Source organism: Artibeus jamaicensis, unplaced genomic scaffold (genome assembly GCF_021234435.1).
Source record: "Artibeus jamaicensis isolate MK-2021 breed Jamaican fruit bat unplaced genomic scaffold, CSHL_Jam_final contig_519, whole genome shotgun sequence".
Classification (NCBI taxonomy): Eukaryota; Metazoa; Chordata; class Mammalia; order Chiroptera; family Phyllostomidae; genus Artibeus; species Artibeus jamaicensis.
Window position 1 is genome coordinate 11,906,340 of NW_026521871.1, and position 23,752 is coordinate 11,930,091.

Consider the following 23,752-nt stretch of genomic DNA (forward strand, 5'->3'; position numbering starts at 1 on the left):
ACCATATTATTTTGTATATGTTTCTGAGCTGTTTCAACACAATGTAGTGTTGGCTACCTAGTTCCAAAAGCATAATGTATTTCTGTCTTTAATAGTTTTCCATGTAATAGCATATTGCTGTTATAACTGGTAGATGTTGATTCAGAGGAAGTGGCTTCTGGCCTAAGTTTTGACATAAGCCATGTCCCTCTTCTATTACCAGCTCTTTCAAGCACCATGAAGACTGATCTTGACAAATGTGTGACCTTTGCCACATTAAACATATTGCCTGAGTAATTGCTAAGTATCTGCTGGTAAAGCAGGACACGGTGAGGTTTCATTCTATGCTTAGTTATTTTGGCTTTTATTTTATCCTTAGGACATGTACTAGGAGTGGCATGACCCTTTAAAAATAATCCACGAATACATTTTAGCAGTCATCTGCCTGAAACTGGTCCACATTCTAGTATTGCACTGTGTGAAAGACAGGCATTCTTAGAAAAACCCATGTGTTAATATATATATAACCTTTTGGTGACCCAAAATAAGAAAATGATGTCTTTAGGAAAATGAAAAAGTTGGAAGGCTCAAAATACTACATAACTCTTGTGTTCTGTAAGTCTGTGGTAGTTTTTTTGTTTTTGTTTTTTTTTTTACTAAGCCATTATAACACATTTATAAAACTACTTCAAGAGCGCTGTCTTCCAACATAATAGGGATTCTTTTTGTTCTAAACACAAAAAGTTAATAATAACCAAAAAAAACCTGAACTATGACAGTGACCCGTAACAGGTAACGGCAGCAGGAGACGGCAGGTCTGCGTGTGTGTGGGTGTTCATGTTAAAGTTACCGGGACAGAAGCAAATAGGACATTAACCCAGTTCGGGGAGGGATGGTCTTAGGAAAACACCAAATAATACAAGTGGTTACACGTACACTAGATCATCTGATGAGCAAAGATGGGTTATATTTTCATATTAAAGACGTGTGTAAGAGGGTTTTTACCTAAGAAGTTACTGAGTGAATTAACAAGGGCTTAAGAAATTTGGCATTCACTGAACTTAGAACGTTACAGAGGTAAACAGTTCCACCTCCAAGGCTGGGCATGGACCATTCAAGACCAGCCAGCAGATGCTTTCTCACTGCACTGTCAGGATGGCTACAGTTCTACACTATAACTATTCTTGATTTTTAGTTATGAAAGTGATTTAGCTTTTTAGCTATAAATTTAGTTTCCATTCTTTAGTTAATACTACAGAAATTAGTAGTATTTGCAAGTATTAGCATAAAAGTTGAATTACTAGACTAAGGCATATATATATATATATATATATCTTGTTAAGTCCTCCTATTATTCCTTGTGCTAACGCAGGTATATACATGAAACCCTCCACGTTGCCCGTACAATAAACTTCCGCAGTCGTCACAGAAGCTTTTTCTAATTGGAGGGTAGGAAGCCTTCGAGTTCTTGTTTCTAATGGGAGGGGCTACACAGAGGAGCAGCTGTTGTAGCAGGCTCGCAGCCTTTTTCGTGCAGACACATGCTGCTCAGCGTGGAGAAGTTCTGTGCAGAAAGCAGTAGCTTCCTTCATGAGGCGGAACTTGGGGCAGACGTTGAGGGCGTGGTAATCGTCTTTGGTATCAGCCTCTTTAAAATAAACCACCATGTATTTGTGCACATGAATCTGGCTTCTCAGATCGCTGCAAAAGAGGTTAAAGGCCAGGGGGAACAGGTCTTGAGAGTTCTCAGAGGGGCTGCCCTCGCTCTTGGCACAGGTACCATCACATACAGTGTTGACATCATTGGAAAGAAGGAAAATGATTTTGTCTGCTGCTTGCTTCTGAGTGGTAAGCCAGTGCACGGGACCCATCTCGGCTATTTTCTTTTTCTGCCACTTGTCAAGGATAACCTCACTTCTGCAATGGTTTTGAAGAAATTCTGTGAAGTAACAAACCGTGTGCTGGAAGCATATTTCAGATGGGTAAACCACAAGAACTTTAATGAGGGGCAGTAGCACGGTGGTAGGGAGGGAAGTCCTGTTCCTTTCTGTGGAGGGAGAAAAGCATTTGTCATCTATGAACAGCAAACAGCAGGCTTTCACTATAAAGAGATAAAAGCTGTATTTTCTAAGTCCTGGCCACTAAATCTGTTCTGATCAAGCCATACCTTTTCAGGTAAATTCATAGGAATTGTTCCAGTTTAAGGTATCCTGTTTTAGGTGGCTGGGTTGTTGTAACTTGGGTGTTTTTAGTACCATAGGCATGTGAACAGGAACAACCTGACCGCTGGCCTTCACGTTTGGACTTGGGTCAACTCAGTAGTTCCGTTTTCTACCTGCAGGTGGTAGAGTTTCTTTATCATTCCGCAAGGTTCATGGTGTCCCATTTCAGCTGGAACTGAACTGGAATGGTGCCCCGTGTGCCAGTGAACAGAAGCTACCTCTGAAAGTACTATAGCCAACAACAGGCCACACCACATCTTCTAAGTGCCAATATTCCTGAGGTCAAAGTTCCACATGGCTTTCTTAAAAGTCCAGATCATGAGATTAACCTTGGTCTATCCAGACCACCACAGAGACTCAGAGTCCGCATTTTTATTCCCTTTTTTCCAGGTGGAGAGGAGGAGAAGCAGAGGCTTTCTGTGTACCACCCTCTATCTAGTCAGCGATCTACAGACTCGCTTCTGTAGTCCTCATTGTTTTAATGTTGATTATACGAAACCAAGTAACGTAGTGTTATGCCCTGTAAGAGTTATTTTTTAAAAAGTAGGAACTAGCAGAGAGTACCTATCACAGATACACTGCCATTCCTTGTTAGCTATCTGCCCATTTCAGTACCTGTCCGATGCCTCAGTGGTAAAAATGACACAGATGCTAGCCACCAGATCTGGAGGTCCTGATCCCCACTTTACCCTACTGAGCAGATGTGATCCAGTCAGTGTATGTCTTTTCAAAAGATCTCTACGGCATTAAATAAATGCTGTCTGACTCCTGTCCAATGCCAAAACGTGATCGCCTCTAGAGGAATCTCCTTCAAAAACAGGTTTCTTCCATGCATGGCCTCATAACGCTTACCATGTCTCCACATGAGATAGATCCCAACCGCCAGCACCCACATGGCCAGCAGCAGAGCCAGGAGGAGGTGAGGGAGCCAGCCACTCGGCACACGTCTGCCTGGGGAAAACAGAGCTTATCACCTTTAGCAAAGCAAAACCAAATTACCTCCTACTTGGAAACTAAGATTTTTGCTCTTCTTGCAGAAGTTCAGACCCGTTAAAACCAAGGATCAGTAGGTCTCTGAGGCATGTGAAGAGTGGTGTGTTTTTCTAGTGTCCAGATCTACCGGTAGCTTCTTGGGATGTGGGAGGCGATTAAGACGAGTCCTCTAAAATAAATCACTTTGGCTTCTTACTCCGTATCTATCCTAATGTAACTAGAATTTACACTTTGGTTTTTTGTTCTTTGATGAATTAACTTAATTCTGGGTGCAATACTTAATATGTAGTACACATACATGCATTTTTAAAGGCTGTTTTGTAAGACAGGAAATGTGGGGGATAAAGCCACTCCCTCACAGGATGTCCAGGGTCAGGTAAGCTCTGGCCCACAGATGTGCTCAGGGTCCCAGGGCCACTGTGCCCACACAGGGTCTGAACTGTTAGGCACTTGGATTGTTGTTACTTGGTTTGGCTGAGTTTCTAAAAATAACACCTTGCAAGTTTTGGCCCCATCCCTGGGTTAATTCCAGAACACTTTACTTGTCCATCTGTAAGTGGAAGTACTAACATCTCTAAATGCAGAGACACATTTTCCAGAACATGCTGCTCTCAGACACCAGTGAGGCGTGTCTTTTGGTGCCAGTTTACTAATTTGTTATCCAAATGTGGGCCATGTGACCCCATCAAGTTATAGCAACAGCTGGGCCTGGGCCACTCAGACTGATACGATAGGAAGAATGCAGTCAAGTGCATATTTCTTTATATACTTAGTCCTTTTACGCTCTTGACTTTTTAAGCAGATCCTTGTGACTCTAAACATCCATTCTGCACTGTTTATTTTTTCCCTTGTGTGTATTCTGCTTTGTAAAGGATTGCAAGGCAATTTTATAAATAAAGTTTCATCTTACTCAGCTCTGACATCCTTGCCTGCACCCCAGTTCAGCATACACAGGCAGGGACTCTGTCACATCCCCCACACACCCTTGTCACATACTGAATCGGACAGTGGTGACAGCTCAGCCTTCATGCTCTGAACCTCTCTGATCATCCTGTGACAATGACTGGGCACTCACTGTTATCTGGAGGGAAGGAGCCACCTGTTTGTGGGCAAAGCACAACAGTTCCTTTGCGACGGATGCAGTCGTAGCCACAAGTATGGAAATACGGAACCAACTGAGGGAAAACAAGAGGATCAGAAAGTTCCCACTGCACCGCAGAACAAAATCTCAGCATTATTCCTACTTCCACGGAAACTTCTCTTCCCTTTTTTTCCTGGCATCAACCCTGCTGCTCCCTCTTGTAACAGGACTTTTTTTTCCCCTTGGTCACACTTCAGTGATAAAGCCCTCCAGTCCAAACCCGTGTCCCAAGACCGAAGCGCCTTCGAAGTTGCCTGAGGTCCGAACCTAAACTAAACGTAGCTAACATGTCAGTTTCCATCTGTAAACAGGTTGCACTAGACATGTACAAATATTTCCTCACAAGAACAAACAGCAGTAGAGCTCCTACTGAGTCATGCTTTACGACATGAAAGAGCCCTGGGACTAGGAGAGTCTGGTTCCCCGGAGGAGGCTGCGCACAGGCTTCTGGCACCACATGGTTCTGCCTCCATGTTCCAGGGGAGGAAAAGGAAACGTTCCTTGTATCTTGGGCGAGGCTGTGTCTCACTGAGACCCTCCACAGCTCACATCATAAACTCAGATTCGAATGGGACCAGAGAGCATCTGCTAGTCTTAACTTCTATTTTCAGTTTTTCCATTCTCACCCAAGGACATTTTTTTTTTATTGCTTTTTGAGAGAGGAAGGGAGAGAGAGAAACAGTGTAAGAGAGAAGCATCCATTGGTTCCCTCCCATAAGCACCAGGATCAAGGGATAGAACCCGCACCCTTTCAGTTACAGGGCGATGCTCCAACTAACTGAGCCGCACCAGCCAGAGCTCAATCTCCTATCGTCCATCTGAGTAAACTGAGGCCCTGTGAGGACAGGCAGTTGCCCTTCAAAGTTCGCACGCTAATCAGGAAACCAGGCCTTCACATTTCACTTGGTTTTAACACTGCATTTTACAGGTGAAACTGAAGCTTGGGAAAATAAAATGGTACTCCTGTCTTAGAATTACTCATCGGCTTTGTGACAGAAAATGGAAATAAAAGCATTTTGGAAAGTCAACAGCCACTAGTAAAAGCATAAGACACCATAACTTTAAGGTCAGCTTCCTGACCTTACCACTATAAAAACCAAGACAAGAAATGCCCATTAACATCATTTAATGTAAGACTTCTGGCACAAATGAACAGGAAAGGACTCACCTATTCCAGTTTTGAAAGGACTCATCAAAAGCAATTAATGGTGTAGAAATCCGTCTTCCCCTCCCCAAAGCTCCTCACTGAACCATACCTGGACCACGGCACCTTCACTGTCCTCAGTCACTGGAACCGTGATAGAAGTTCGAGTTAGTTCGCTCTGTGCAGATAACTGAGAGAAAATCAATAGTTAGGAGCTGTATGTGTGAGTAGGTCAATGACCGCCAGTGAAGAAACCACTCTACCCAAAATGACTTTCAATTCACTGGACTATATGAATGCAGATTCACTTCATACTTCTGACCCTCTCCCTGTAGTTCAACTTAGCTTCACAGGGACATTTCCAGTGAGGCCCCCCGGACTCGTTTTTCTCTGTTGAATTAATCAAAGTCACCCAGCACATTCGGACTGTAGACAGTTCTGCCTATGGTCTCTTAAAAGAGAGGCTGTCCAGGGAATCCTGGAGTGCACATGTGTTACTTCAGCAAGGTAAGGAAAGCGGGAGGTTGAGGATGCCTGGTGGTAAGGAAATGAAGGGAAAGAGCACCTCCAGCAAAGAAGTTGCAGTTGAAAAGTTATTTTGGACAACAGCCATGTATTTGTTTCCAAGGGGACTGGTTGTAAAATTGATTTCTACAGTCTTCTCGTCCTTCTTACAAGCAGTGATGTTTGGATCCCAGAGACTTCCTATCAGGAGAGAATCACACAGATGAAGTTGCAAACTCTTCCCTCATCTACTTCCCCCAAAGGGCTTGACAAAAACAAATACAAGTTCCCACGCATATATCCAAGAACTACGGGCTGCACTACACAGTGTACTTTTTATTTGTCGTCGCTTCCAGAATCTCAAAGTAGCTGGTGCCCATGAAAGTTTAAGGACCTCAAGTCACTGCTCTGCTTCCCTGGGCCGAGGATGGTGGGCAGTACAGATTGGGTTCTGCTGCTCACTTCTGTTCTCAGTGTCCATTTTGACTTACGAGCTGGCATCAGTGTTTTCTCCTTTCCAGAATGGGGAGGACAAGCCATGTGTTGGGGACTTGTCTAAGATTATAGAGCAAATGAATTCAGGGCCAGGACTACAGCTACCAGAACATTCTGGGGTTCTAGGAGTTTCTTCCTTCAAACCACTCCGCCAGCTTTCCTAGATGTGAAGAAATGAGGAAATGCCTCCCAGGATCCCCTGACAGGTCTACTCTGTGAGAAGAAGCCAGTTGTTTCACTCATGAGACTTGCAAATCAGCACTAGGTTAATTTCCAGGAAGGTAATATATAATAGCACGCATTATGTTCCCCATCTAGGAGACCATTTCAGGCACTGGCTCAGGCGGCCTCTGGGAGTGGCTCTGTGACTGACTGAAGGCCCCCAGACCTTCCACATCACCATGGCCCTCCATACTCCATACTCCTGGCACAATGCTCAAGTCTGCCAACAAGGAGACCACGTGTAGCTCAGTCTGGCAGGGTGCACAGGGATACCTTGTGGGATGGGGGTGCGTAAAAGACGGGGATCGATTCCCCCAAATACCTTTAACTTCTTCAGCATGCTAAGACTATATTACCCAGAAATTTATGGAAGTCCTTATACAGTCCTTGGAAACTTGACACCTGGGACTGTTTGTCCTGAAGGGTCTGATTTCAAAATGCCAAGAGTAGGGGCAGGTTCTAGTAGCCTAGCACGCAAGAGATGACCCCTGTGAGGACACAGGTTGAGAACGTGCTGTTGGTTCATTACGTCAGCTAACACTCCCACCTTGGACGTCTGTTAATGCAGACAGCAGGTTCTCAGGGTCCCCAGGGCCACAGGTCAGTGGTACTGGTGTTCTGGTGTATGAGCAGGTGGAAGGACTTATGGGCCACCCCTCCAATCAGGAACAACCTTTGATCAGCACCACCATCAAAGCAGTTTGAGCTAAAATGCTGGTTCGGCCACTGGGGCGGGGCATTTTGCTGTGAGTGTTGCTCACTACGAAACCGCACTGAGGGTCTGTCCTTCCCTGGGAGGACTGGAGGCTTCACTCAGTGGGCAGAGCAACTCGACCTCAGTTTCTTCATGGAAGATGGGTTGAGTTGTGCTGGCTCGAGTTACGAGTTTCTTCAAAAAACAAAAGCAAATGATGTATTTACTTACCTGCTTCGATGCACTTTTTTTTGTATTTCATTACATGGTCTAGGCAGCCTGGAAATTTGAATGAAAGGTTTTACATTTTAGAAAAGATATCTCTGCTCCACCCCTTGCCAACAAGTACGCATACTTATATGCTTACCACAGCCATATGAATTGTCAGAACATTCAAGATGTGAGGTAAGATTGCAGGTTTAAATAGAACGCTAACATTTTACAGTTAAACAGAAGATTATCTACCCATGATGTGGTGATCAGAGTCTCATTTCAATATAGTCTTTATCACAACAGTATCTATGATCCCCGGAGAAGACTCAAACCGTCCTTTAAAATGAGGTTTGGTCAAGTGTGTAAATACAGCCCCTTCTAGTAGGTGGAGCTTAATCCACCCCACACTCCCACCCTACAATGGTAGGCTTAGTGACTTGTTTGCAAAAACCAGACTTGGGAAGGGGAAAAATGGCAGATTTACATGCGGAGGCCTGCCACATGCCACTTCACCAAGTGATGTAAGTAACCAGCACCCACGATGCGTGGATGCCACAGGCCCCGACAGGATGCCAAGGGCAGGGTGCCTCGCCCCTGCAGTGTACTCAGACTAGGGGACATTCCTCAGGGTGCCTGGCCAGTGCTCCCCAAGACTCTCAAGGTCATGAAGAACAAAGAAAGACTAAAAAGCTGTCACAGACCAAGGGAGACTAAGGAGACACAACAGACAAAATGCAGCTGGAACAGAAAGAGGACATTAATGGAACAGCAGGTGAAATCCAAATAAAGTCTAGACATAGTTAACAGAAATGTACAAATGTTGGTTTCTTAGTTGTGACAAATGTCCCATGGTGATATGAGATGTTGATGATAAGAGAAACTGGGTGAGGGGTGTATGGAAACTTCAAACTATTGTGGCAACTTCTCCGTAAATCTAAAATTATTCCCAAACAAAAACATTTACATTTTTAAAAGTATGGTATGGCTCCAAGAACATCCGGGACCCCAGTCTCAAAGAACAACAATTAGAAATTGCCCATTTGGAAGTTTACTTGAGACCGTGAGCGGGCAGGGGCTAGAGAAGAGGTGACCCACCCCAGATGGGGGGTGGTGTGGTGACGGCTGCAGCCAGACACCGTGCTGGACCTGCCACACATGACTCTGTCGCCTCCTCCCTGCAGCGAGGCGTACACCTTGACCAGGGTACCCTGACTTCTCTATACCAAGTGTGACATTGCAGGTGTGACACTAGAGACCTGACTGTATGTCACAGAGCAGGAGAAAGAACCCAACATTCAACGTGGGGCCACACTGCCTGTCACCGACAGTGCAGGGGACAAGCCTACTGGTGACTGTACATCCTCAGAGACCAAGGAACATGCTCTCAAACAACACAGCATGTTAGGAAGCCAAGACTAGGACAAATGTTTTGCATCAATGACAGAGTGGCTAATGAGCATGGATCAAGCAGGACCAGGGTTTGAATATCAGCTTCTCTTTTACGTTGTGTGTAACCCAGGCCAAGTTACTTGAGGAGTTTCTTCACCTGTAAAACAGGGCTCTCCTGACCTCGGAGTTGTTAGAGGCTTAAGTGACATGATGCATGTCAAGTGCTCAGCACAGTACCTGCCACACAGAAATGGTCTTTTTCCTAAGTTTACCCCTTCTCCACTCTCGGTAGGTACAGTTACCACTGTGTCCATGTTTCAAGAATTGACAAGGCCAAACACCTTGACCAGGGTACCCTGACTTCTCTATACCAAACCACATACCCAAAGCAAGCATCTCAGGAAGATGGAAGAGTAAGGAAGTTTACCTGGTGAGGTGAAATTCACAGACAAGGAGGGGCTGTCTTCATTCATATTTGCATTGGGGATATTATGGGCCCCAACGAAGTAGAGTGTGTTCAACTCTACGGGAAAGCCAATGTAGGAAAACATCCACTGAAAGGCAAAGCAAGGATCTCCTGAATTTCTGAAACACTGCGATGCAAAAACATAATAGTTTTGTGTTGCCCTTTTCATTTAGAGTTTTATTCCTCAACCTACTGCTGAAACATAGGTCTGTAGTCAATGTCTGCTTAGGGAATGGACCCCACACAACTTTCAGTGTAACTCACAGAAGCAGAGAAGCTTAAAATTTTAGAGCCAGGATATAGTCCAAGTTCAGCTCCCTGCACTCTGCTGATGGGGGAAATGAGGCCAAGAGATGCGGACTTGCCCAAGGCACACAGCAGAGAGGTGTCCAAAACCGGGCTTTGAACCCAGGCATCGTGCTCTGGGCTGAAGTGTAGCTGCCCACCAGCCTGTGTGTGGAGGCTGACATCACCCACATCCCCAAGCACAAGGCCTCCCCAGCTTTAATGACAATCAACCAAGTTCCTCAACATGCTTACTTTGCCACCCCAGGGTCTGGTCTGAGTCTGGAAGGCCTCTGTGTAATTGCACCTCACACAGCTGTAGGACTGGAAGTTGTTTTTGCCTGTCACACAGATCTTGGTGGCCTTCAACAAACGGATGCTGGCTGATGAGATAGACAAGAGAGTTTATTTAGCACTTTCTCTGTTGCTGGCTTGATGCTAAGAGTATACCCACCACATTTCATACAACAACCCTGAAGGCTAGGCACCATTATTGCCCCCAGCTCACCCGGGTGAGTGAGGCTTCGGGAATTTCAGAGAGACTTGCCTGAGCTTACAAAGCTCCCCTTGGCCACAGGTCAGTGGTACTGGTGTATGAGCAGGTACAGAATATGCATTCACATTCCAAAGCCCAAGCTCTTTCCTCCTCACAGGTGAACCTGAATTTCACAGGCTACCTGCAAAGGTGACTCAAGCACTGCACTATTCTGGATTTCTTTAGAAGTGAAAAACCTTCTAGAACATCATCACCAAACCATGCCTCTACTGACTGCACTTTTATCCATGCCAATTCTTATTCCTGGAGTGTCTGTTCTCTTATTCTCTGCTCTCGAGGGTTTATTCTGTCTATAACAACAGTTAACAAATACACGAGCTCACTCTGCTAGGTGGGGGACCAAAAGCCGTATTGCATCACCTGATTTAAGTGAGCTCACCAGGGCCCTCTCCTTCTCCTCCCCACCCCCATCCACTCACGGCTCCTTTCGGGATTCCTGACACTGTCCGTGTGACTGTGCCTGAAGCTGACTCGCCCCTCTGTGCCTGGTCCTCACAGATTCCTGAACAGATGGAATTTAACTGAATTCAGCAGGTGGAAACCACAGACATGAGCTTCAGGCCCCCAGAATTTGTTCATCAAAAGGACACACAAGCTGCCTTGAGGGAGTGCCAGGACTTCCGAAATGCCACTGGGAAGTGGAAACAGTAATCTGTCTAAGCCAGTGCCTTTCATTTTTTAACATGGGTATTCATTGAATTTATTGGGATGATGTAGGTTAATAAAATAATATAGGTTTCAAGTGTACAGTTCTATAATACATCATCTGTATATTGAATTGCATGTTCACTACCCAAGCCGATGCTTTTCCTAAACCTGGGGGAACCGTGGAAGCCCCGTCTGCTCCCATGAGCCATAACATTACATACAGAGAAGCACACAGATGAGAAGTACTCTGCCAGACGAGTGTGCGCACTCATGCAGCCAGTACCCAGGTCGAGAAACACCCCAGGAGTGTCCCTTATGCTTCCTTTCAGTCACTTCCACCCCAATGGAACCACTGTCCTGACTCCTACGTGCTTTGCTTCTTTTGCATCTTTAATTAATGGAATCATACAGTATATACAACTATAGGCAAACATGCAGATATGACTGTAGGAATTCTTTGGAATCTGGCTTCTTGGATGTGAGAGATTCTTCTATATTGTGCATCATTGTAGATTGTTCGTGCTCATTCCTGTATTGGATTCCATTCTGTGACTCCAATTCCACTCAGGACTTTGAGTACTTTTCACTTTTTGCCTGTTGTGAATAATGCTACTGTGAACATTCTAGCATATGGTTTTGGGTGCATGTGTGTATATATTCTTCTGGGTATATGTATGTCTAGGAATAAAATTAATGAATCCTATAGTCTGCACATGTCTGTTTTCAGCCTTCACTTTGATTGATGCAAACTTACCATCTGCCCGGAGTATCCAGCTTATGTTCATCAAAATCGAATAGTCCTCCGTTGCAACATTGGTTTTAACAGATTCCACTCGAAGGTCCCTCAAGTCTCCTGGGGTTAGAGTGTGGTTGACCATCCACTCTGGAGACGGTCCTGGGAGAAGGTGAGACTGCCCGTGACACGTCCCTCCCTGGCCCAATTCGACGACATCTCCTCTGAGTGACCCACCCTGACCCAACCCTCATTCACAACCGGTCTTTGATGCTGCAGAGGCAGGCCAGACACTTCTCAGTGTTGACTGAATTATGACTGAGGCGACAGTCAACCTCCTGGCCCCAATCTACAGAGCACTTGGGACCACTCCAGGTGGACCACTCTGTGTGTGTGTGTTTAGTGTATTGGACATGTTTTTAGGCTCGCTCCTGCCTTCCCCATACCTCGGCCTGGACTGCAGCCAGCTGGCCCCCCACCTCCCACTTCCCACCTCCTGAACTTTGCCAGTACCATCTCTCCCCCTGCTCACCCTCCTCATCTACACTTCTTGGGCAGAAGTCCACCTAGTCTTCAAATGCTAGGATCTCAACACTCCTCTGAAACACTTGCTTACTATTTCTGAGTGTACGTGACCTCCTTCCCACGGCACTTCAGCTCCCTCTCAGGAGTGGCACACTTCACCTTCTGCCTTGCACAGCCATTCCTGCCCTTCCGCTGCCCCTTCTACTGTCTTACTGGCCTGGAAGCCAGCTGCTCTGAAACACTGGGAGCTCTGCCTCGGGCAGGGGAAGGGTTCGTGTGCATCAGCTGACAAAGCAATGGTTCCTCCTAAGCCTGGTCTCTGACGACCCTATACCTGGCTTCAGGCCTGTAAAAGTCCAACTGTGCTTTCAATTTTGATGTAAAGCCCCAAATACCCATTACCTAGTATACCTACCATTTTCTGAGCCACACTGAATTGCCTGCAAGAGAGAAAGAAACCAAGTATCATGCTGAATGCCAGCAAACCACAAGCCAAACTAGTCAAAAGGCATCTTTTTTCTTTAAATGCCTACACAAGTAACGAATGCTCAAAGAAAAGCTGAGCTAGTCCACTTCACAGTCTGGGGGAGACTAAGCTCCCCACGTAGGCTATGATGGACCATAGATCAGCCATCAGTATACTAGATCCGTAAGCCTGCTTATCGCCTCACTTCAAGCCCAGAGGGGATGACTCTGGGCCACCAGGAAAACCCCTTCACACTCTAATGTGTAACAGTAGGTTTCCAGGGCCATCTAGAGGTTTTGTTTGTTGTTGTTGTTGTTTAATTTTCCCCAAGTTAAGGACTGTCTGTGCTAAGAAGATGAACAGAAGCAAGCCACAACGCATTTCATGGTATTGTCCCCGGGTTCTTTAACACATTCCTCGTCTAATACTTACCTGATACTTACTAAAAAGACCGACTTACCCGAGCTACTCATAAAATCATAAAGCGACTGTGATTGAGTGTTGTCTTTTCAAAAGAACTTGAAAAAATACATATCATCAGTGCCCGGGGAAGGCCGGTACGAAATCTTTTGAAATTAACTGCTCATGTTTTTAAATTAGATAACACAATACTTTGGTTTTAGAGTAAAATACTGGACCTTTTAGGCAGCAGCAAAGACTCAGTGTGGTACGTCCACCAGCTGGGGAAGCTGATCCCCCTCGGCCTCAACATTTCCAAACACCTTGTAAGACAGAAGGCAAGACTTGCTAGTTTGAGTAATCTGGGCTTAGGAGAAACTGTCAGTTGCTCACCTTTGTCTTTTTGAAGCCGAACTCCAAGGGATATTATGAGGCATTTTTAAAGACAAATAAGCTGCCACAAAGGGAGCTGAGTTCTGTCAAAAGGCTTGATAATACAAGTTGCAGGAATAAGCAAAGCAACACCTCAAACTTCAGAGTTCAAACTGTTGGCCTGACAGCAACTACTGCAAAGGCAATGAATTCTTCCTCTAGTGGGAAAGGCCAAGGGGGTGCTAAACTGAGACAGAGGCGCCGCAGCAAGGATCCTCGCTGGCTGAAGACGTCAGGGCACATGAATGGGGTTTCTCTTTCCATAACCATCATCAGGTAACCACCATGCTTTTATGTTATATGCCGTGCTAAAAACGTAGGGATATAATTTCAAATACTATTTTGCCAATGAGCGTTTTCTTCTTTAGTGAATCAGATTTCCTCAGCCCTTCAAGGCACTGGGGAGAAAAGGAAACTTCTGAAGGAAGAGTTCCAGACTTACCAGCTCCAGGGAAGAGACAACCCAGCACAACACGAATCAAACATGACTAAAAAGGTGAGTGGTAATGGAGAAGCAGCTCTTGTGCTCCAAAAAGTGGGCAGACTTCAAGACCCCCAGCAGAACAATACTGAGCACCTACTGGGCTCTTTGCTGCTGTCTTGCAGGCCTTCCCTGTCCCTCCCCAGACTCTGGTGAGTTCGGTATTAGCCTTTGTTTTATAGATGAGGACACGGAGGTTCAGTGAGCATAAATGACTGGATTAAGAATATAGGGTGACATGCCCCTGACTCATGCTGCCTGAAGCTGGGTGCCACCTGGCCAGGACAAGCCGGGCTGCCCTGGGGGCACAGACTTGCCCTCTCTAGACCGCCCTCCGCGAACGCCTTGAAGAGGTACGAACTGGCCGGAGGGCCACCTTCAGGGTCAGGGCTCCAGAGCAGGAAACGCGGGAAAGGGGCGCGGACGGGGTCTTACCGGCTCCGGGGACACCACACTCCAACACAGCGCGACCAAGCTCAGCGACACCAACAACATCGCAGGGTCACCGCCCCCAACAGTGCGGGCCCCAGCCAGCGTCCGGCTGCGCACTTATCTCTCCAGGCGCCCCAGGCCATCCCTCCAGGCTCCGCCTCCCACAGTGCCGCCCATGCCCCACCATCCCCCTCCTTGAGTAGGGAACGAGAAAGAGCCCTAGTCCTCCAGATTCCGAGGGATGGTCCGGGTCGAGCTAGCGACCCTTCGCAGGCCAAGCGCGCACAGCAAGCAGCAGCGCTTGTCAACCCCGTGCACACGTGCAGGCAGTGGGCCAGGTGCACATTGCATTCACGCCTGGGGCTGCGCGCGCCGTGCTTACCCGAGCCAGCCCGCCAGCCTGGGGTTCGCCAGCCTGGCGCTCCGGTCTCCGCCCCGAGCTGACCGAGTGCGAGACGCCCGCGGTTCCTCTCCCGATCACGGAGAGCGCGCGGTGCGCCGGCGCGGACAGTTGAAGTGTAGCGGGGCAGGGCCAGGCTGCCGCCGTCCGCTCCCGCTCCTACGTTCCTCCACAGTCCACTGTCCCAAGATCCGGCCCCCGCTGCCCAGGTGAGTAGCTGGGTACGCGTCCCGACACTCGGCCGACCAGGCTCGTAGCGTTGCCGCCCGGGCATTAGCCCCTGCCCCTGCTCCTCACGGCGCTGGCCGCAGCCTCCCGCGGCCTCAGGACACAGTTTTGGTGAGTCTGGAGCGCCCGGGCTGGAAGCTGAGACTGGGGCACCACTTTACACAAGGGTGAGCCCTCCCTAGAGCAAAAGGGGTAGGACAGGCGCAGTCACAGCCTTATTGAGTTCTTCCCGGAGCTAGTTTATTGCAGGAACTAAGTTCTGTGTAATTTAGGGTAACAGAAATTCCCCCATTCCATCCCAGACTTTTCTAGTGAATGTAGATTTCCCCAAAATGAAGCCGAGACTAATACCTGGGGCTCCCAAGGCTGGTTTTGCTGTGGTCCTATGTGCCAGGTCTGGCCCACCTGCTGGGTTCAGCTTTGGGCCTGCATGGAGTGGGTCCAGCCTCAGTATCAGATGGGGGTCCAGGCATACATATATTTGGGGTTCCAGGTGACGTTTCTAGAGGGTTGGTCTAGTTTGGAGTTTTGGTTCTCCAGTTTCAGTGTGTCCAGGATTTCTCAGCGTTGCCTTAAACGCAAATTGTGGGCACCTGTTCAGAGAGGCCCACCAAAGGCCACAGGTGGTGCAGAGTCTGCTATCTGCATTTAACAAGCCCTCTCTGGTAGTTCTGACACAGGTTGGGGGGGTTGTTTTTTATTGTGTTTTTGTTTGTTTGTTTTTGAGAGACGGTGTGGTCTACGGCCATACTACCCTGAATGTGCTCGATTTCATCTGCTCTCAGAAGCTAAGCAAGGTCGGGCATTGTTAGTACTTGGATGGGAGAGGCAGTGCAGTTGGGGGGAAGGGTAACAGATTTCAGCTGGGCTAACAGTGGATCACAGATCACACAGCCTGGAATTCTGCTGCTTCAGCCCTCTCTGTTTGCAAAGGACAAAGTGGGTTGACCAGTCCAGATCACTTAAACTTATAAGCCAAATTAGCTCCTTTCTACAGATGAGGAGACCAAGACCTAGAGAGGGGTGTGGGTTTTATGGATGTAATTGATGAGAGGTTGACTTATCAGATGAGAGTCAAGCATCTGTTCTTGCTGTAGTCCTACTGTGTGCCGGGCTTGGCCTAACTGTCAGATTCAGATTTGGGCCTGCATGGACGGGGCCCAGCTTCAAGGTCAGGTGGGGGCTCTGACATGCATACTTATGGGGTTCAAGGTGACATTTCCAGAGGATCGGTCTGGTTCCTGACCAAAGAGCAAGGTTCAGGTGGGATTGTTACCTCACCCCTTCCTGGGGCTGGGTGATCCTGGACCCCTTGCTCAACCTTTCTGAGTAGCTTTGAGCCCCGTGGTTCCTGAGATCATCTCCAGCTCTAATAGTTGTCTTTCTTCTAAGCAAACATCCTCAGGGTGCCAGTACTGGGTGCAAAGGTTAACGACACATGGGTGTTGGCTCATGGGCTCTCTTGGACTGAGGGTGAGTGCAGTGAGGGCGTGTTGAAGGGCACATGTGCCTGCCCTGCTGTGGAAGTACAGATGGAAACAGATCTTCCACCAGCTTGAGATCGTGAACTTCGTCCCATGGTGCCAAGGAACCACACAGCAGAGCTTTAGGTGGTGGTTGCTTTTCAGTTTTAGACAGGCTGCCTGGTAGGCTGAGTGGGGCAGTAGGATGCCAGCCCCTCTGAGACCAGCAGGGAGGTGGCTACTAACCAAACTACTTCCCATAGCTGAGTCCCTGCCCCGGGCCAGGCTCCGAGCTGCGTTGGATTTTCAGTTGTGTGCCAACGCAGGCCCTTCTGTAGGAACTTGGAACTGTTGCACGTGAGGGCTTTGGAGACAACCTGGGATGCAGAGGTGAAGCCTGGCGTTAGGATATGGGCCTGCATATCCTATCTGTTCTCTACGACCCCCTACAAATGTGAGGCAGACATTTGTAGGGGGTCGTAGAGAAGAGAGGAGAGGAGGATAGGGCCCTGGGGGAGGAGAGCTTTGTGGAGGTGAGGGATAGGAGGAGTTGCACGGGGAGTACAGGGGCAATTTGTGGGGTCAGATGGGGCAGATGTCACCAACAGAGGAGGCTGAGACCTCCTGACCTGCAGAGGCCCTGCTCCATAGTGGCTGCATCTGGCCTGAGGGCCCCCCCTGGCTTAGGTCACTGGCAATCAGGTGAGGTTTGGCAAGAGGGGGTGAGGGGGGCGTGGGAGTAAGTGGGTTTAGATATGAGAGTATGGTGAGAGTGGTTTTGTCCTAATAAAGGGTGAAGCTGAGATTCTTCAGGGAAGAAGCTGGTGGGCAAAGGAGAGGAAAGGGGTGATATGAGGGTGGTATACAGGTTGCTGAGCTTGTGGATAGGCAGGGGAGGAGAGGTGCTGGGCATTGACGAGAGATATAGACTGAGTAAATATCCCCATCCACGGCCCTGGGTCCAGGCTTGAGGGCTGTGGGTCAGAGATATGACACTACTCTAGCCTTAGTCCTCTGTTGGTTGGGGATGATGCCCTTGGCCAGCTCTGTGGACAGGAATAAAGTGGGGGATCAAGAGGTGAGCCCTGCAACCATACCCGGTGCTCTCTGTGCGCAATCCAGGTGTGACTGCCTGTCTTCTCAGGAGGTTCCACATCGCTCGGAAGGTCATTCCAAAAAGTGTTTCTCTGGGAAAGGTCCTTGTTGATTAGTGTGCAGCTTCTGAAGTGGCCTGCTGGAGGGCACACCCTTCGTTTGAATGCCTAAGCTCAGTAATGCTGTGGCTTTATAAATTGGAGGCAGGGCCACAGCAGGTCAGGAGGTCTCAGCCTCCTCTCTCTCTGTGACCTTGGGCAAGTAACTACCATTCCAGAGCCCAATTTTTCTGCTCTGTAAAGTGGGCAGATGAGAGTGTATTGAAAAGGGCTAAATGAGGTGACTCAAGTCTTTGAAGGGAGCGACCTTTGGAGATACTCTGACCTTCCCGCTTTGGTTGTGAATCCTTCCAGGTATATGTGTGTGAAAGACCCACTGTGCAGTGCCACTTCATGTTGGGTATTTCCTAGGATCTCATTAAATGCTTGAGTGGATGAGTGAATGCATATTTTCCTCAACCTAAGCCTGACCATCTGGGAGAACTGGATTGGGCTTTCTCCTTATCCTCCTCCAGTGGGTGAAAGCCAGGGCCTCTACTGGAGCTGGAAGATCACTCTGTCCAGCGCCCATGGCCCCTGACCCCAAACTGCCTGGGACAGGCTGAGTGGTTGAGACCCCATGGCTCCAAGTCCCTTGGCTGAGCTGCTCACTCACCAGCTGCAGCCTTGTGGGAGGCTCTTGGTGTCGGGGAGCCTAAGTCACCCTCATGTAGAACATGGGTTTGACGTCAGCACTGCTGGACTGGCAAGGGCTGTCGGACGACTCTGAAGAGATAAGAGGAGAGTTCAAAGATTTAAAGGTGCTGTGTAAATTTAAGGGCAGGGGAGGCAGAACAATAAAAAACAAATATCTCTATGATCCAAATAGGGAAATTCCTTTAGACCCAAGTGCAGTGACGCTCAGATTCTGTCACTGTTTTCAGACCTTTGTGTATCTGCCAGATCCATACTGAGAGGAAACAGCCACTGGGGTTGTTGACATGTCCCAGGCCCTACCTCCGCCCACACAGGTGGAATTTTCCACTTTGTTCCTTTTGCAAATATTAAGGCCCCACAAGTTAACAGTGGACTCATTGTCTGGTGAAGAGCAAGCCATTTCTGGTAAATGCTGGCTGCCTTCCAAGGCCCCCGTGGCACGTTCCACTCCAGCTGGTTGAGCCTCACAGAGTCAACAGTCATGCCTGCCCTGAGGGCTGCACCCACTGTTCCCAACAGGGCCACACTGCCAACATGTCCCCTGCTCCGGTGAAGGAGGGGCTGGCCCAGGAAAGCACACAGGCGCGGGGCACCGGGTTAACTCCTCATTACTACTACTGCTCCTGGTGAAATCCTGTGATGTCACAACCCATTTGTACTTGCATCGATTTTCACGTGTTATCACACTGAGGTCTCAAAGAAAGTCCAGAACACGGAGGAGGCAGCTACTGTTGTTCCCTGGAAGTCCCGTATGTACGTGGGGTGATGAAGCTGGCCTCGCAGGCTGCAGGGGAGATTCCCGGAGGCTTCCAGGGGTGAAGCAGGAAGCAGCACTCTGTTGGGCACACAGAGCAGACTTGGGGGTCTATTTTTTGAACAATGACACTTCAATTAATCTGCTGTTCATAATGTTATTGATTATAGTTGCAGCATCACTGTCCACACTTAATAGAGGAGGAAATGGATCATCATGAAGTTTTGGCTTTGCCATTTTAATTCTTTAAAGTGTGTTTTACCTATTACCTTTTGCTCTACTAACAAACCTGTGAAATGGGGGGCTCTGTTCCCATTTTACAGGAAGAAACTGAGGCCCAGAGTTGCTAAACCATGAATGGTGGCAAAGGTAGGGCTGTAGCCCAAAGCATCTTGACCACCAGCTCCTTTCACTTGTTTTTTTAAGTAATAAAACTGGAACACAGAACTCCGATATATAAAACACATGTAGGCAAAGGTTGCACATTTGTGATTTTTTATTTTGAGAGTATGTTTATTACAGTTTGGGGCAATGAAACAAGGAAAGGCTTAGGGTAGAAGAAGCAACGGTGAAGAGCCTCGACCGGGCTGCTCCGGCAGCCTTCACACGTCGTGAGAAAGAAACGAGCACAGGCAGGCTGCTTTCGTAACAGTGGGAGATTGTAACCCACCCCGCCATTCTTCTGACATTGTGTCTTTAAGTGCTGACTCCGACTAATATGTAGCTCATAGATAAACAGCCTGTTTGTATAAGAATCCTAGGAACTAACTTCAAAAGACACAGACTCTGACCTTCAGGAATCCCAGCTCCAGAGATTTGCTGGCCTTCACCTGTGGAGCCAAGACGTGAATCCAGGGTGACGAACCAGGAGGATGCACACCAGACCAGCTTTCAACACTGTCTTGATCTCTTTGTTCTGTTTCCCTCCTTATAAAAATCTTTACCTCCACTGAGGTTTGGAGATGGGCTTTTAGACATGAGCCCACCGTCTTCCAGGTGGCCAGCACATGAAAATGAACCACTTTCCTTTACCTCAGCACCTGCCTCTTGAGCATTGGTTTTTGTAGTGGCAGGCAGCTGGCTCTGTGTTTCACTTACATGTTGGTTCACTGGGAAGTAAAAGTCACAGTGACGAAGTAGCCAAGTTGGGAACTGCTGTTAGCTCACTGATAAGTTGAGAAAAGGGGGCCTTGAAGACATGTTTAGGTGGTTATCCCAGGACAAGCTGCTGCTGGCCAGTGCTCCCCTGGATGCAAGCTTTGTGCGGACCCTTAGAGTTTAGGCGATGCACACCTGACAGGGGAGAAAGGTGCGGGCGAGCTCCCTGGAGGGAGAGCACACTATGATTTTTTTGTTTGTTTTTTGCATATCAGAGTAAGAACAGTGCTCCTATTATGAGCACACTCTTGAGACCAGGGTTCCATGGGTGCTAGTTGGTGTCTTAAAGGAGTCCCTATGTTTGACTGATTCCCGCACTTTAGTTCAGTGAGAGAGTAATTTGTAGTTGACACAAGGAAGCAGTGGGGCTTTTTAAAGCAGCTTACTTTACAGTCTTACGTCCCACTGTATGTGTAAATTGGCTGGCTGACTAGCATCTTGCCACTGTGCCAGTAGATTATAAATAAAAGTGTGCGAACTGCCCACTAGGCTGCTCCCAGAGGTGATCTGGTGTCCCTGTCACACCGTGGCTGGTGACGGTGCCTTGACAAGTGGGCGCTCGGCAGCTCCGGGCCTTGCTGGCCATCAGTGGAATGTGGCTCTGGCCCTGCGGTGGTGCGGAGGGAACATGGGTCAAAACCAAGCAGACTCGGCAGCGTGTAGTCAGTGCTGTGTTTATAGGCAGCGCTGGTGTCCCACCTGCAGATGGTGGGGAGGGAGGATTTGATCCGGGGTCTTTGGCAGGACACCTGAGCAGCTGGGTTTTGGTCCCCAGGAGATTGGTGTCCAGTCCATAAGAGTGCCTTGCGGACTCTCCATGGTAAAGGACCAGTCATTTGTTTGGGTTTTAAGTTTTAACCTCTCATAGGCTAGTTTAAAAAAAAAACAATAAAAGTTGTTTAATAAAAATGTAGACACATAGTCCTGGCCAGGTGGCTCAGTTGGTTGGAGCATTGTCCCGTGGACCAAAAGGTTGTGGGTTTGATCCCCAGTCAGGGCACAGACCTAGGTTGCAGGTTCAATCCCTGGCTGGGGTGCCCATGAGAGGCAACTGATCAATGTGTCTCTCTCACATAGCTGTCTGTCTGTCTGTGTCTCTCTCTTTTCCCCCACCCCCAAATCCCTCTCTGTAAAAAAAAATCAATAAACATATTCTCAGGTGAGAACTAAAAAAATAAACTAGACACTTAAAGCTTAAGCCCATTATCCTACTGCAATTCAACAGACATAAAGTCAGTGTCAGGTTGCTGCAGAAGTTTCTAAACTCCGACTTTCAATTCTGTGCCTTTCACAGATGATCAAAAGTAGCACAGGGGCTGCATTGGCCACAGGTTGCCCCATCTGGGTGTAAGGTGGGTGCTTTTTCACTGAGATTTGAAAACTGGTGGAAGGTGGACTTGAAAGAGGAAGTGGGTAGCAAGCATTCGCAGAGCACCCCAGACTTCTGTGCAGTGGTTTGAAATCCCTCAACCGGGACCTGGCTCTCGGCCTGGAGGTTCTCCTGCCCTAGTCTCTTTCTCTGCCTTGTTTAGTAGGGGTATTTGAGATTGAAAGCAGACAAAAGCCTCTTTTGTTATGGAAATTTTGAAACATGTACCAAATTAGCCAGAAGAGAGTATCGAATTCAGTATTCCCATCACCTCGTGGGCAATCCTGTTTCCTCTGTAATCCCTGGTGTTATTTTAAACCAGAGTCTCAATATCCTTTATTTGTTGTCAACTTTTCAGTATGTATGTCTTTTCAGTATGTTTTTGTCAACTTTTCAGGTTCTTTTTTAACAACATAATCACAGAGCCTTTCAGATTCCCGGCGTCTGAATTATTCTTTTGTAATCTAAAGACCGCCCCCCATCTCTGTCCGTCTTGTTTCCTTTCCACTTAAATTTGTTGTTGAGGAAATGAGTGGAGATTCTGGTGGCCTGGATTTTGTTGCTAGGGTCCCTGGCTGTTCTTTCACGTGTTCCTTTGACCTTTGTCCTCTGAACTGGCGGATGGATCTAGAAGTGTGAGCAGATTCGGCTTTGAGTTTTTTGGCGCCGGCGCTTCATGGCCTTCTCCCACTGAGACCCGTTTGGACTCAAAGGGGCAGTTTATCCTGTTAACAAATGGTCTCTGTGTGCGAAGCTACTTTGCTGAGGCCCAAGCCGATCTTCCACTGGTTCTAGGATCCTCCGCCTTCTGAGATCCCCCAGCTGCTGTGTGAAGAGCAGACTGTGAGGCATCATGGGAAGGGGCTGTGACATCAGGGACACCGCTAAGATGCCATCAGGAGGATCCTGCACAAGGGGTTGCAGCACCTGCTGGAGCCTGATCAAGGCAGGAGTCTGCGCGGTGGACAGAAGGGAGAAGATTCAGCAGTTCTGGCCCCACACCTTTTAAGAGAAGTTACTGCCCTCTGTGTCTTGATCTCCGTGTCTGTCTCCTTTCCCAAAGTGAACAATGTATTTTTATATGCCAGTCACATAGCAAGTATGTATCGAGTGTCTGCTGTTTGCCTGGCTCTGGGAGCTGTGAGCACCCCTTCTCCTCTCCCCTATTGATGACTGTAAGTGGACAAACGTGGTGGCAGCTCTGTGGACAGGCCTGCCGGGTGGAAATTGGGTAACTCGTGGCCACTATGTCACCAGGCTTCTGGTGATCTCTGGGCCCCGTGCTGCCCAGCCCAAGGAGGACATTTAACAGCCCTGGAGAGGGAAGAGTGATCACACTGTCTGGTGCTGTCTCATTACTGTGTGGAAGCCAAGGCACCAGGGTCTTTTGTCTCCTCAGCCCTCCTCTGGCTTTGGCTCTGACTTACCAGCTCCCGCCTCCAGCAGGTGGCCCCTTCGTCCCCACTTTCACTTCTCTGCTGCTGGAACCCACGCGCCCAGGCACAGTGCAGCCCAGAGTGCAGGGGAGTTAATGTCTGGAGGGGCACCGCTGTCCTTCAGGGGCCACTCCTGCCCATCCCCCCAGTGGATCAGGTGATTCATTCTGGAAGGCGCCCTGGGGTAATGAACGGAGTCACCCCCAGGAGTGACCTTGATATTGCACCCTACTTCCTAAACACACCTTGTGTGAGTGAGCATATCACCCACTCAGACTGGATCCACAGACATGTCTATGAGGAAGAGAAATGGAGGGAGGCCCAAGGAGCTGTCCCTTGGGGTGTCGCACCCAGGCCACCACCCACTCCCCCGTCCCCGACACAGAGGTGTTAGGACACTATGTTTTCCCTCCTTACTGCTTTGGGTGAGACCACCACCATGTAAGTTTTAGAGAAAGGGGGACACCAGCTGGAGAATGGGAGGCTGTGTACAGAGGGCAGATGCCTGGAACTTAGGGCACAAGGTCCCCCACACAGAGGCCGGCGCGCACACGTTACCAACAGGAACCCCTGGCTGGGTCACTCAGCAAGTCCTGGAAGAGCTGGGGGTGAAAGCCCGGCCTTTGGTGTAGCATCAGGCGTGAGCCCCCGCCTCGGGCCTCTCCTGGCAGCTGG

The 23,752-nt window shown here is 48.4% G+C and overlaps 2 protein-coding genes and 1 non-coding gene across 6 annotated transcripts in view; 1 reads left to right on the forward strand and 2 right to left on the reverse strand.

The window, feature by feature from the left end:
- Positions 1 to 46: 46 nt before the first annotated feature.
- IL17RB (interleukin 17 receptor B) lies at positions 47 to 14,881 on the reverse strand. 3 transcript variants are annotated; one of them, XM_037134645.2, is made up of 11 exons: positions 14,802 to 14,881; positions 12,625 to 12,649; positions 11,706 to 11,846; positions 10,003 to 10,130; positions 9,424 to 9,550; positions 7,626 to 7,673; positions 6,045 to 6,184; positions 5,592 to 5,669; positions 4,270 to 4,369; positions 3,054 to 3,152; positions 47 to 2,026 (listed from the first exon to the last, which is right to left on the reverse strand). In XM_037134645.2, exons 3-11 carry the CDS (start codon positions 11,827 to 11,829, stop codon positions 1,467 to 1,469), a joined length of 1,404 nt encoding a protein of 467 aa, XP_036990540.2. In that variant the 5' UTR covers positions 11,830 to 11,846; positions 12,625 to 12,649; positions 14,802 to 14,881; the 3' UTR covers positions 47 to 1,466. The 3 variants fall into 3 exon arrangements, with proteins under 3 accessions (XP_036990540.2, XP_036990539.2, XP_036990542.2); XM_037134644.2 differs by lacking the exon at positions 14,802 to 14,881 and adding an exon at positions 14,423 to 14,644; XM_037134647.2 differs by lacking the exons at positions 9,424 to 9,550; positions 10,003 to 10,130; positions 14,802 to 14,881 and adding an exon at positions 14,423 to 14,644.
- A 57-nt stretch (positions 14,882 to 14,938) lies between these two features.
- CHDH (choline dehydrogenase) overlaps positions 14,939 to 23,752 on the forward strand; it is a 30,583-nt gene continuing 21,769 nt past the window's right edge. Inside the window, exon 1 of one of the 2 annotated variants that reach the window (XM_037134642.2) lies at positions 14,939 to 15,028. The gene's annotated coding sequence lies outside the window, so the exon portion shown is untranslated. Of the gene's footprint in view, positions 15,029 to 15,071; positions 15,159 to 23,752 lie in introns of those variants that run through there. The other variant, XM_037134643.2, reaches the window with a different exon arrangement.
- Positions 16,910 to 16,994, reverse strand: LOC128628053 (small nucleolar RNA SNORA17). Its single transcript, XR_008392386.1, has one exon. It is a non-coding gene; the product is annotated as a small nucleolar RNA SNORA17 (small nucleolar RNA).